General features: G+C 41.2%; 2 protein-coding genes across 2 annotated transcripts; both read right to left on the bottom strand.

Annotated features, from left to right (window-relative positions):
* Window positions 1-2,935: 2,935 nt before the first annotated feature.
* On the bottom strand, window positions 2,936-7,290 carry nrn1lb (neuritin 1-like b). Its single transcript, XM_035160220.1, has 3 exons — window positions 6,981-7,290; window positions 4,853-5,000; window positions 2,936-4,161 (listed from the first exon to the last, which is right to left on the bottom strand). The coding sequence occupies exons 1-3, from the start codon at window positions 7,036-7,038 to the stop codon at window positions 3,858-3,860; spliced, it is 510 nt and encodes a 169-aa protein (XP_035016111.1). The 5' UTR covers window positions 7,039-7,290; the 3' UTR covers window positions 2,936-3,857.
* A 3,365-nt stretch (window positions 7,291-10,655) lies between these two features.
* On the bottom strand, window positions 10,656-13,051 carry thap11 (THAP domain containing 11). The gene has a single exon (XM_035160208.2). The coding sequence runs from the start codon at window positions 12,703-12,705 to the stop codon at window positions 11,872-11,874; it is 834 nt and encodes a 277-aa protein (XP_035016099.1). The 5' UTR covers window positions 12,706-13,051; the 3' UTR covers window positions 10,656-11,871.
* Between the last annotated feature and the right edge of the window lie 1,163 nt (window positions 13,052-14,214).

Below are 14,214 nucleotides of genomic sequence, written 5' to 3'. Positions count from 1 at the left end.
ATTGTATGCCACAGATGTACAGTCTTCTCAAACAGGCCTTATCAGACAGGTGCAAGACTGAACTGCGATGTGACGCACACACACACACAACAACCAACTTCAAGATTAAAACCAGCCAGCAACGGCTACTATCAGTCACCATCTGAAGGCCGCACATTCTCCCACATATTCAGCCCAAACTGCCCCTGCCCCCACCCCTGTCTAACATACTGCATTTGTTTAGAGTTCAGTTTCATTGCCATCTTCACAGACACACACACATTAATTCTTTCTGTTAAGGTAGAAACATGGTGCGCATAAAATCGATCCTTTTCGGGGCTATAGTGTCTAATTATATTATTAAAATCCTAACATCCTCCGGCTCGTACGGTTTTCACCAAGATCTCAGGATTCCACCTTTTAAAAGACCAAGACTGTATCGATTTTTAATAATGCTACATTTGTAAAACTGCAGAGCGACCACAAGATGACGATCATGATGAACATTACATAACAAAAGGATAGAAAGAAAATATACAAAAAGCAACAGTGGGCATTTTTTAATGAAATGTACTGTTTGAATAGTACATTTAATATATTTATATGTAATACAATTGTAAATACAAAAATACATATATAGATAAATACCCAAAATACATTTACATTGTTTCGTGGCAGACAAAATAAAACGTGTTTCCTTAAAATAATTATTGAGCATGATATTTAGATTGAATCATAATTTATTTTCATTCGATTCTGTCTTTAAAGGGTTAACAAATATTTTTAAAAACTCATTACCTTATCATTAAAAATATAACTGAGTTTTTTTATTCTTCATGACTCGTAACTCATGTTTTAGAACATTATTGCTCATACACCAGCACATTGCCTTTAGATTCCCACTCAAAACCACCGTAGCACTTTTATTTTTTTCTGAATTTATACCATCATATTAAAATCAGTTGTGGTCAGTATGAACATGGAAGCTCAGACTGAGGCTCAGTCACACAGCAACAGATTTCACTCCCTCCCTTCTGTGTCTGTGGTGACCTGCCATCTTTTGTGCAGTAATGGCCAGATCAGGGATATAATCTGGATTGTACACATGTAGTCTGTTAGCAAAAAGTAGACAAAACCAGTGACTTCCTGACATGCAGTCTGAATGATTTCGGCTTAAGAGTCAAATGGAGAAATGGTCATGTGCAAATTGCAACAGAATCATCTGTACAAGCCTAAAGCTAGGAAGTGTGTGAAACAGCACTGTTCAAATCAGCCATTAAATCTGTAAATTTTCCATTACAAAGGCTGCACGGTGGTGACTTCACATTTAATCCGTTTAATACATAAATATTAAGCAGGATGTCCAGCTGAGGTTTCAGTGACCGCTGCATTAACTTCTTAAATTCAGCATACTGCAGAAATGAAGCCATCACCTCTGACCTGCAGTTGTCACACCTGCTTACTTCACGCTCGGGTCATATGTCAAGACACAACCAGTCACCATCATCTTTCTACTCAGTTTATATCCTCCATGCTCTGAGGGCGCTGACACTGCTTTCAAGGGTTTCGAGGTACAACCTGATAGTCTGGACGAATAGAGAAAGATGAGATTAGTCTCCTCATGCTTCTGCTGTTATGAAACAGCTTAAGAGTATGAAGATTAGACGCATACACACACACACACACACACACACACACACACACACACACACACACACACACACACACACACACACTCAACCAAGACACAAACGCACAACTTAAAGAAAAGCAATAGTTGTAATTTAAGGGGGAAAAAAACTGAATTGTTTATGCGAGTATACCTTCAATTACATTTTTGTTGGACTATAAAAATCTGAGTGAAACAAAGAAGTACGTATCACTCTAATAGTGTGAAAACATTTTGAATAATGTAATGATAAGGGGGAAAAAACAGAAAATCAAACAGTAATTACAGTGGTGATGTGAAAATTAGTGAATTAAATATGAGTGTGACATATCAGTGTCAAAGAAAAGTTGTACAACACCTGGCTATTCGCTTCTTTGCATAGACTTTGTATGCAACCGCACTGGGGTGAAAAATTCACTTTTCATTTGGTCTGAACACACTAAACTGAAAAAAGTAATCGAACATAATTGATTGGAAATGGCCACCTCTCAAATGTATCTGTGTTTAAGCTCAAATCCAGAATATGAGAGCAGACAAACATTCTGTTTGTAAAATCTTACGCCCATTACCAGCGTGGAAGGTGGATTTATTCTCTTAGTCACAGTCTGTATAGAAAAAATAATCTCTATGCCCCTGTTAACATTTTCATGTGGAGGAAATGCATTAAACTGCCATTTGAAGTGGATAACAGGAAACACAATAGCAAATATTGCTAGTAAATGTTATTCAACTGTATAGTAAACCTGCACCATTAGTTATTTGGATGATGGAGTATATGAAATACTTATAGTACTACTCAAGCAGACTGTTTTGGGAGAACGAGCTGGAAGGAATGACTTAAAGAAATCAACTCATCGTGGAAGAAGTCAAAACATTGATTGATTTTAGAGGTCTGTCTGATACCATTCCGTAATCTCACAGAATTGCATGCAATACTTTGCCCATTCTTTCAAGCTTTGGCCATGTTTGATATGGACATGAATCATTTTAACAAAAATGACTAAAATGTAGGTAAAGCATAATAGGTCTCCTTTAAATAACATTACAATAACTGTGGGATGGAATTTGGGAAACACTCCTCTGTCTTCCCACTACTGATCCAGTACTTTTAACTTTCACACTATAAATACGGTTACTATACCTTCTGTATACAGTTATTTGCTGATGCTGCTACTTTTGTTGTTTTCACCCTTTATTTCTATATATTTTTACACATGTATATAGATATATCTTGGAAATCTCTTACAATTTCCTTGTATCTGAGAATGATGACAATGAAGACATGAATCTTGAATATTGAAATTTATTTTATATGTTATTTTGCCGTATGTGTTATATTGAGAAGTTTCTGATCTGCTGTGAATTCTTTTTAATTGCCCCACAGGGGATTCATTAATGTATACTGTATATCATTTATCAAGGTTAAAACTTCCCTGCATCGTTCCCTGCATCGTTCAGAGTAGAAAAAGCAACATAAACAGTAAAAATGCTCAAAAAGGACGAGTAAACCACTGAGAGGAGTCACATGAAATGATACAGTTTTAAACAGTGATAGAAATTTAGCAACAACATGTAAACAACGCAAAGAATCCATCCACACAGAAACAAATTCTCTGATTTTAAACCAGTCACAGACAGAGATGAGTTATACTCTCTAAAGTATTGTTTTACCCCCTATAATAGTGATCTCACGCATGATTGGATTACAAATGCATCTGAACACCTGGCATTGAAATAAAAATCCCTCTGTGATGTAGTGATGTGACGTAGTGCAGTTGTGCGATTACTTCTTCTCTCCCTGGATTAAACTGTTTGTTTCTCCAGCCTTAAATATTGTGACTAAGTAATAGTAAATGACGTCAATATAATTTAATACTGACTGGATATGTGCCATCCACATATATAAAAAAGTAAAACCACAGTAAGGGTAATTTATGTCAGAATGAAAGCAGCGTCCTCGGTGTCCTCTCGGAGGCAGAGGCACGTAAGCTCATACCAGTAATAATCTGATCAGTTAATGTCTAAATAGATATTTTATACTGTCCCTGTAAGAAACACAAAACCAAATTCTTCATTTGATCCTGTTTCTGAAATCCGGATTTCAGGGTTTCAGTGAGTAATCTTGACACGTCTGACATGTGAACCTCGTGTGTTTGGATGGCGGCAGGTGGAGGACTCTCAGCTGTCATCACACTGACTGAGAAGCTTACTAACTCCTGAGCAGAACGAGTAGCGTGCTGCACACAGGGAACAGCAGCGTGCTGAGGGTGGGGCTGTGTTTGTGTGTTCGGCCTTTCAGTGTCTCCTTGTTAGTCTGGTCGGAGGTGGGGGGGTTCTGGGGTGCAGGCACAGTGCTGGGTGGGAGGGTCGTGCGACTGGCGCACATGTCGTAGAGGTTTCCAGAAAACTCTGTTTTCCTGGACTCCTGTCTTAGAGACTCCCAGACAGCTGCTGCCTCTCCGGGACAGCCGGCAAGGGCTGAGTTTGCACAATCGTGGAACGCATTCCAGGACCTTCGAGGAAACAGGACAGGAAGAGACGTCATAGAGCTTTCACCAGGAAAGTTTGTTGGAAGTAAACTGCAGTTACACAGTGATGAGACTGTAAAAGGGTTAACACCTGTGCAGAGGCTGTAGAGTAAATATAGCTCCAAAAATCCCCCTTAAAATCTTATTCTGCTTGACATCTGGAGGTTTAGCTCCTCGTCTTGTCACAGCACTGTAGTTTGTGGTTACAGGTTAAACTGAGCACACCTCTGACCAACAGAAACAGACTGGAGAGAGGGCAGTGAAATCAAATAGTGTTAAATTACTCTTTAAAGTTATCCTTTTTGACCCTTTGGTCCCACTTTATTTGTAGACTCCTGTAATCGGCTTTGATTATCCCAGCAAAGTAGGTTATGTTTTCACCCCTGTCTGTTTGTTGGTTTTTTGGTTGGTCTGTTTGTTTATAAGGAAGATTACACTAAAACTGCTGGACAGGTTTCCATGACACTTAGAGGAAGGATGTTTTATGGGTCAGGAAAATAAAATGTTGATGCCGATCCAGATCAGGGGGCGACTAGAGAGGGCTCTTCATGTGTTTACGCAACCCGAAGGCCTCCGTACCTTTAAGGATTACAATTTAAACAAGTTGAAAAATGAAAGTTGTATCAGGACAGACACAGTATGACTGGATGGTAACCATGGTGACAGAGACACACACCTGCAGATTGCATCGATGTCCTGTGTACTCTGGTCTTTTTGTGTTTCCACCAAACTGTCCCCGAGTGTGAGTAAACACTGGGCAAAACTCTTGTAGATGGAACCACATGAAATTGGAATTGCCGCCCCGAAACACACAGGGACCAAACCTGGCGAAGAGGGAAAGACAAGAGACAAGTATACTCCAGAGTTTATCAGAAATTGTACAAACAAATGAACGTGTGTGTGGGGACATTGCAAAACACAGCATGTGTATTTTCAGACTGAGAATAAGAGAAACAAAATCACTATGTTAACATGTTTATAGAGACGAGATCAGTCCAGCGCTTACAGAGATCAAACAAATATAGAAATATGTTGTATTCCATTCATCTGGAGGGATTATACGTCGTCAAAGCCAAATTCAGCGAAAGACCACAAAACCACATGTGAGCCTTCTGAGAGCATTGATCAGCTTATACATAACACGACCTTCTGCAACCAGTTCGAGTTTTCATCGAAAGGTTCCTGAACAGGTGTGACACAAGTCTGACTGGAACATTCAAAAACCTATTTGGCCCACAAGACTTTTGGTGAAAGTAAATTTGTCCATAAAGTTTAGTTATAATGAGATTGATTCCTGTCAATTAGACGCATAGTTGCTTTGTTGTTGACCTTCAAGACATCTCAGGACAAATCCAGTTGTCAGCAGCCTTGGGGGAGAGTTCCAGTATCGGATATGCACATCATGGCCAAAGTGTGTGGACACATGAACATCACAACCATATGGGTTTGGTTAACACCTAATCTGTTGCTCTGACACTGTCCTGCCTACTTGTCTGTTCATGTTAATCTCAACAGTGTTGGATGAGGTCGGAGGTCAGGGCTCTGTACAGACCAGTCTCAGTCTACCACCATAAACTGGGAAAACTATTCCTTCATGGATCGTCTATACTATTAACTTGAAACAGGGAAGTGTGTTCAGAGAAAGACGATCAATTTACCAGAGCAATGTTTAGATCCATCACACATACTCAACAGATATCAACAAAGTGTGCGGATTTTTGTCCGACTTTTGCATTAAGTTTGTTTTTTGATTCAACACCTTGAATATTTTTGGATGTCAGAATCCTCAACTGTTGCCACAAAGTTGACAGGACACCAATTTCAAATGTATCACCATATGCTGCAGCAGCAATATTTCCTTTAACTTGAACCAATGAATCACGTTCAAACCAGGAAGTCCCGGAGCTGAAGGGCACAGGGGATGTGTCCAAATACTTTTGGCCACAGTGTAGAACCCGAGGCATTTACAACCACAACTGTCAGACTGTAGAAGACCCTGCCTCAAAACTTACCTTAATCAATAAAAGTAACTGTACGGTTACTGATGTCAATGTTTTACTCACCACCAAAATATACTTATATTTTCTACAATAGTTATATGCAACTTATTTTTTCAGTTAGCGTTAATCGTCAGCTGTCCTGGTTGAGTTTACTAATCATGTCTAATTAATGGCAGTTAATGACAGTGTGAGTGGATTGTTTCAGTCCTGTTGTATTTACTTATTTCTATTTGTCTGTGTTGTATGATGATTGCTGTTTTATTGTTTATCCTACTGACATGATATTATAGTGTTTATACAGGCGGTAATTGTGATTGCAAAATTTCAGTGTATTGTTTCATAATTGAGCTGTTTTTCCTTCTCCAGAGTCCACAAAAAAAACAACCTCAAATTCACATACACATTGTTATACACCCAACAGCATGTGTGAGTACACACACACACGCACACACACACACGCATGAGGGAGAGAGAATGGGAACACGAGGGGACAGTGAGCATTTCATTTAGGTAAGTGCATTTGTAAAACCTGTTCTCTCATCAGATTCAGAATAAGCTGAATGAAACGTCCTTTATCGCTCACGTTCTGACAAACCTTCTAAAAATCATCTGATCAGCATATCTGAGTTTCTACCTGAAGTCAGTTTAGTTAAAAAAACAGATGCAAAGAAACAGAGAAAAAAAGAACAAATAAAACTACAGTGTTCATAATGAGACAAAAGCAAAGCAAACTCAGCACTGAACTTCTTCCAGGAGACTGAACACACAGACCTCAACCAACTGCAGAAAAAAAAGCATCCTTACCGAGGCAGAGGGCGATGGGCAGCAGCAGCAGCATCGTGGTGCCTGGATGGGACCTCATGGTTTGGCCCAGCAGAGTTTAGGGGAGTTGAGTCCCAACTCTGAACCAGAGGCTCTGATGTGAAGCTCCCACTGACGCAGAAATCAAGAGTAAAGTTGCTGCTTCAAAATCCTGCCATCCGCTGGGAATTCATCAGATTGCAAGTGCCGCAAAGCACAGAGGCACAACCCGGCTGGATTAATAGTGGAAGGGACTGATGCAACGCAAACAGTATGAGGATGTTTGTGAGTGTGTGTGTGTGTGTGGGGAGGGCAACAAGGCGAGAGCGATAGAGAGATGGGAGACAGCAGACCAATGACAGCATCACAAAGCAGCACACTGGATTAGAGCATTCTCATTTCCGGTTCTCAGTATTTAGAGCATTTATTTACAAAACGGATAAAATACATATAGTGTAATTGTGATTGTGCACTGGACACAGTCTGGCACCATCTCTGCCTTGTCACACGCGTCACTCTGCTCCAAAAACCCTGTTTTATTAGTGAGCAACGTTTTTTTCCCACAAATATCAGAGGTGTCAGGAGGATTCTCTTTCATGTGGGCAGATGGAGGACGTCCCAGTGAGAATAAAACATCCAGCCCATCTGGGAGTCCGACGTAGATGTAGAGCACCCTGTGAGAATAGCAGCAGCCCACGTGAGAATCATCCACAGTCACTTAAGAGCACTCACTGTAGAGCACTGTGATGTGTTACACAGTCTAAACCAGAGTCGTGACAAAGACAGAATTAAAATTACGTGCAAACCCAGTTTAAACATGGGTGACTGTAAACCATCCACCCTATTCCAAACTTCTCTCACTTGAGCGCCTGTCTTACATCCCTGTCCCCTCAGCCTCCAAATCCCCTGCTACGCCCCCCCAGATGGCTTACACTCCGTGCATTAGTGTAAATCCTGGTTCACATCTGTATACTGACACAGGAGGAATGGTCACCCATTGTTAATCTGCGGCTTAAAACCACCATTAACTGCAGAATAATCTGTCTGTGTCTGTAACTGCTGCCACGAATCAATACATGCACGAAAGCTACTTTGACAACAGTGAGTCTTCCTGAAAACATCTCCATTAGCTCAGGAAACAGGGGTTGTTTTTTTTTGCTTTTGCATTGTTACCTCACAGATGTGCTCAAGTCTCATCAAGGTGGATGTAAGACATGTCTCCAAACTGTTGTGGAAGCTGTTAAAGCAGCATAATAATCAATCACATGGGTGCTCACGCTTCCTCATACTTTTGCAGATGTAATGTAAATCATCATACTATTGTAATGTTTTTGTCACTCTAAGGCAGGTTGTCATGCAGTAAAATTACCTCTGCCAACGGTTTGTCTGTTTGTTACCAAGATTACATAAAAACTACTGGATGGTTTATCAGGAAACTTGATGGAAGGATGTGTTATTGGTCAGGAAAGAACCCGTTATATTTTGGTGCTGATCCAGGAATTCTTTTCTCTTTCTCCATCATTGCAAGATAGTTTTCTAACAGTTTTCCCCAGGGAATAATTCATGGATCTTGATTTAAAAAGTCAGGCATATTTAGGGGACTGATATCTATGAGTGTGTGAAATTTGGTGCAGCTCGGTTGAATTTAAGATCTGTTGGTAAGGACTGTTGGGCCTTGGTGGAGGTGCGTGCTCTATTCAGAGTACCATTCTTGTTATACAATAACATATTGAGAATCCGAAGACTTCCACAGCAGACAATTATTCTGAAGAATCTGTTGGTCGAGTCCTTGGACAGAATCCTGCAGATGTACATGGACGTCCATTCCTGCTCTGGAGCCAGGCACATCCATTTAAAGCTTTTTGGATAACAGTTTAAAAGACAATTATCTTATCTTGCAAAAGGTACTTGAAGTGCATCACGTATGTATCTCAAGAAAAATGTTCCACAGTGGTCCTTGTTCAATATTCTCCAAATATAAATCCAAATATGAGAAAAGAAAAAAATGTCCACTGGAATTTTTTATCAAAATATCACGAATAACAACAACCCCTGATGGGATTGGATGTATCTTCGCAGGAGCATATCAAACTTTTGCTGATGCTTGCATTGTTTTACATCATTCACATTCAATAATTAGTCTCTAAAGGTGAGACGACCTGAGATGAGAAGCTGTTGTTCGTATATGTAAAGATGGCTGAGGTAAACGGCTACAGCCATAGAAAGGGAAGATAAAGTTAAGTTTGATTGACAGCCCTGGATTAAGGCATTATGCAACACTGTTGAGACTAAAAAAAATAAATCCAGATGAGATTAGGATCTGGATCCTCACTCTCTCCAATGCTCTCCATCTATCCATTCATCCGCCTTTCCCTCTTTCTCTGTTTCATGTGACACATTATCACAATTGGTGTTTAAAATTACACATTTTAAATTTGGGGTTGAGGAGCTACGTCACAGGTTTTGTTTCACATTGTGATGTTCAAGCTCTTAGGGCTTTAATATGCACAACAATTCATCTAATGGTGTTCAAAGCTGCCAACAAACACAGACAGACAGATGAAGCAAATTAGGCTGAAGAGACAGAAGCTTAAACTGCAGCCTCTTAGAGCTTCTATCACACCGCCATCTAGGGGCTCAAAAGCGTAGTGCAACATCTGACAGAGGTCCCTGCAAAACAAAACACACTTCACCACTTGTTGTTTCTACTGAGTTCCAAGAGACTTACACTGCTTTGTATGGGGAAACACTGAAACCACGGAGCTGACACAACTGGACAAAATCATAAGCAGATTAATTATCTGAAGTGATGAATTAAAAACGTCAAATAAAATAACCTGCCTCTCAAATATGAAAATTGGCTGCTTTACAAAAAAACAGACTATTTTTTGTATTTTTCGACTGTTCCATCAAAATAACCAACCTGAAAACAATGGTATCCTCTGGAATCCTGTAATGGCAATTAATTTAATTTGTTTTTTTACATTATGTGGCTTAAATGAATCATGAATCAAGTAATCAACAGCTAACTCCAAATTGCGATCCACACTGACAACACAACTGGGATGTCTGGGCTTCATTGTTGTTGTTTTTTAGAGCCGACCGCTTCATGAGACAGGAGCACAGGAAGGTTATACATGGATCCCTAATCCTGCAAGTTGTGAACCTGAGATAACTGCTGAAGATGCAGAAGGGTTCCCAGCAGTGCAAATGCTGGAACTGTCCAGTCACCATCAAGAGAGATTTGCAGCAGCAGCACATCTTCAGAAGTGCCTACACTTTCTGATGTTTATCTTATCAACCGTGTGCAATGTTTAGTTTGCTATTGCAATCGTTTTTTGGGATTTAGTTGTTTCTCACCGAATTTCAAGTACAACTCTCAATTTCAATAATTCAAGATGAACAATTAAATGACTCACTTCATCTTTTCCAAAATCCTCTTCAGAAACCTAACACGCTGTATGTTAGGTGATGCTTTAAGTACTAGTTGTCATTTGTCACTGAACAGCAGCACATCAATAATGTTTGATTGGCTGTGCAAGTTTATGCATTTGTTCCATTCCACATCTTCATGGTTGAGGATTTTAAATAACACAAATTGTTATTCATCAACATCCCAAAAGAGCCGGAGAAAACAATCCTATAGTATCCGACAATAGAAGTTACAGGAGCCACAGGAACTTTTAAATTGTTTTTTTTTATTTCATCTTTCCTATAAAGAGTCCAAACAAAAGCCCTCAGTGCAGCCCCGTGAGTTTTTACTCAAAGGTAAAAACATTAAGTACACCAGGATCTTCTGACCTAGTCTGTTTCGTTACTGTGACACTGGGCAAAGTCAGGACACATCTGAAATTAGTCAGTGCCATTTCAAAATGAAATTTCCTTCAAATGAGGGCAGATCATAGCTGTCGGACCATGTCGAAGAGTCTGAACGTGCCTGACCTCCAGTGCATGAAATGCACATGATCAGGACAGAGAGATGCAGCCACTAATGTTTTGTGAGAGAGAAAAACAATCTGACCATAAACAGGCACATACAATAATAAATCACAGATCACACAGGCGCTGTTTCGCTGAACAACCTCGGAGACAGACGTACATATTTAAGTTGCATAAAGTATCTTGAGAAAAAGATTTTCTTGGTCCTTCTCTTAAGATTTCCTCAGGAAAAGGAAAAAAAGTCAAAATTGACTTAATGCAACAAACATCCTTTAATAGGATTCCATCTTTTGAGTGCCTTTTCAAGTCTTAAGGAGTTCATTAAAGTCTTTTTTCTGGTCGTGCAGATGTTGTCAGCAACAAAAATAAAACAACTTTGAAGGCAACTCAGATAAAGTCATGGGTTTATGACCAACAGCATAAATGTGCCAAGGATAGTGTTCTGGTTAAAAAATGAAATCCTATAGATTATTTACCGTGGTGCACCTTATATGACCTCTACAAGCTAGTGAGAGATTTCCCGCACAAACCTAGTTCAGTTCAAATGTTAAAACTGTGTTAGAGAGAAGCTTCAGGAGAAAAACTTTAAATGCAACTAGGCAGCTTTTAGCATCAGTTCTGTTGTAAATATGTGGTATGTCTGTCAAACCTGTTGAATGAATAAAACATGATTTTGACCTTGGCTGGGCTGCAGGTCAATAGTGGACTTGTCATGTTTGTATGTGATTAGCAATGAGCTTATTACTATCAGCTACATAAACTAGGCAGCCAACTTTTTTTTTTACATCAGGCCTACGAAAAATCTGCTCTACTTGATGAAAATTAAATTGTCATCGCTCGTAGTTTTATACAAAATAGGTCTGGATCTGCTGGATCTGTTGTCTCCAACCCCCTCGGTGTTCTCTGCGTTAGTCCGAGTCTCTGTAACGGGTGGTCCCCGGTGATGTTTCACCCTTCACACTTTCTTCCGGACGCTGATAGCCACCGAGTTGCCGTACAGCAGCCGGTCCCGCTCCCGCACCTCCTCCTGCAGCTTGGCCTCGGCCACGCGCAGCTGACGGATGGTCGCCTTCATCTCCTTCATCTTCACCTCCATCAGTGCGATGATGTCCCGCTGCTCGTTCAGTTTCCGCAGCAGCTCGGTGGACGTGGTGCCGGTTGTCAGCGAGTACGAGTGGTCCAGCGGGCTGCTGGTCACACTGACGTACTGCATCGGCAGCTGGTGCAGGATGGACGCGGCATCTACCGACGAGTCGTCCGCGTTGAGCTCGTCCGCACTGGCGATCGGCGCCGTGTAACAGGTCCCCTCTGACGGAGCGGGCAGCCGCGCGGTGCCCAGGTACTCGCCGTTCTGGCCGATCTGCACCACGGTGATGGTGTCGTCGCTCGCCTCGCCGCCGGTGATGCCCTCGGCTCCTTCCGCCGTGTTGCCCAGCACGCTGGTGATGACAATCCCGGAGGTCGCAGCGGCGCCGGGGGCACCAACCCCAGCGGACACTTTCCTGCCTCTGCCCCGCCGGCTCCTGCGCTCGTTCACGCCCCGCAGAGGGAAGAGGGACGGCACTCGGATGCTGTAGGTCTTCCTGCCACCTGCGAAGTGCACGCTGCAGACTCGGTGTCCCGTGGTGGGCTGGAAGGTGCTGAAGCAGCCGCTGACCCCGGCCCGGGAGATGTTCCTCAGCCACAGCTCCCTCAGCGCCGTGTCCTTAGGAAACGTGTAGAAGCGCAGGTCCCGGTCCCGGTGCGAGTTGTTATAGCAGCCGGGCACACAGCAGGTGAAGCCGGGCATGTTTACCTCCGCGCCAACGGTGACGGTGAAGTCTCGGCGGCGAAGCTTCGATTATTTTATTGTTGTTTCTTTATTCTGCGCGTTGTTGTCAAGCTCCGCGGCCTGCGAGCGGAACTACACGTCCCACAAAGCTAACGACTTCCTGTTTATTTTTCACCCAAAACTGAGCCGATGTTCTCCGGGCGGCGACCGAATCCACCCGAACTGTCCCGGGGCTTGTTCTTATGCTGGATTAGAGGCTGATGTTTTATTTATGATGGTGAATGTGTGGTTTTGTTCTTCGCGGTGTTCACCCGTCCTCCTTTGAGAACTAAAACTACCAGAAGGCATTGCGTTTCCGGTCCGGGTCTGGCCCAGCTCCGTTAGCACTCTATTCCCCCTGCTGGTCGGAGTGGGGAAGCGCAGCAGAGAGCACGGCACTTTCTAAACTCTTAGAAAGTGCAAGCACAGTTTTAACAACACACACATTATAAAAACACAAATGAAAATGGAATATTTACTAAAGTATCAAAACTACTTCCCTGTCATTGATTTGTTATCATACTATTACAATATCACAAATTAATAGTCATGTAATAAAGTGTCCACTCAGCTTCAGTGTGAAGTTTTAAAATAAAGTTGTATTTTGAATTATAACATGTTAAACCAAACAATACTACCAAGGCAAATTCAATTAACTTGACTATGTGCCCTCCAAAATCCAAATCAACACTTTTCAATACAAATTTATACAGGCTGTTTTTATATGTGTTTCCTGAGGTACAGATCAGTGCAGTTTGATCAAATCAAGTGGATAATGTTTGCCAAGTAATGTTTGCCAACATCTGCTTGTCAAGTAAAGCAGTGCTGGAAATTGTTTACATTACATATAATTTAGCTGACACTTTTATCCAAAGCGACTTCCAATAAGTGCATTCAACCATGAGGGTACAAACCCAAAACAGCAAGAATCATGTCAGTACATTAGCTTAATTTAGATTTAGTCGGAAGATATATTATATTTTCATAGTTTCACATCAAACATCCATGGAAAGTAAAATTAATTTTGTCCATTTTGAATGTGACAGAGTGTCAGAAATTTGAAAGGAAATATGAAACCATATCTTAAGTGTATCCAGTCCACAGGTTTTTCATTCTTGCCATCTGAAGCAGCATGTTGTGGTAGTAACCTCCATCAGCCACCTGATGGCCTCATAGGGACTCTACTCTGTGTAACTGTCATTTTTTTCTATGACTCCCATAAAACCATTGTTCCACCTGTCAGACACATCTGGATATAATCCACTTATCACCATCTCTGTATCTTGTTGGAGTATTTTTGCAACTGAATGGATTAACACGATATTGATAATAAAATAATAATTACACAATATTAATGTCATTTCACAAGGTCTCTGAGTCGTGTGTGGGAGCCACTGTCATTGTAGATTATGGTCATGTTAAAACTTTTTGACAGATAAAAGAAACTGTGTATACAATAATGTCCCTAATATATGATGTATCTGTCAA

This window comes from Hippoglossus stenolepis, chromosome 1 (genome assembly GCF_022539355.2).
Source record: "Hippoglossus stenolepis isolate QCI-W04-F060 chromosome 1, HSTE1.2, whole genome shotgun sequence".
Lineage (NCBI taxonomy): Eukaryota > Metazoa > Chordata > Actinopteri > Pleuronectiformes > Pleuronectidae > Hippoglossus > Hippoglossus stenolepis.
The sequence above is the reverse complement of the archived record's forward strand: the minus strand, read 5'-3'. Positions and strand labels throughout refer to the sequence as shown.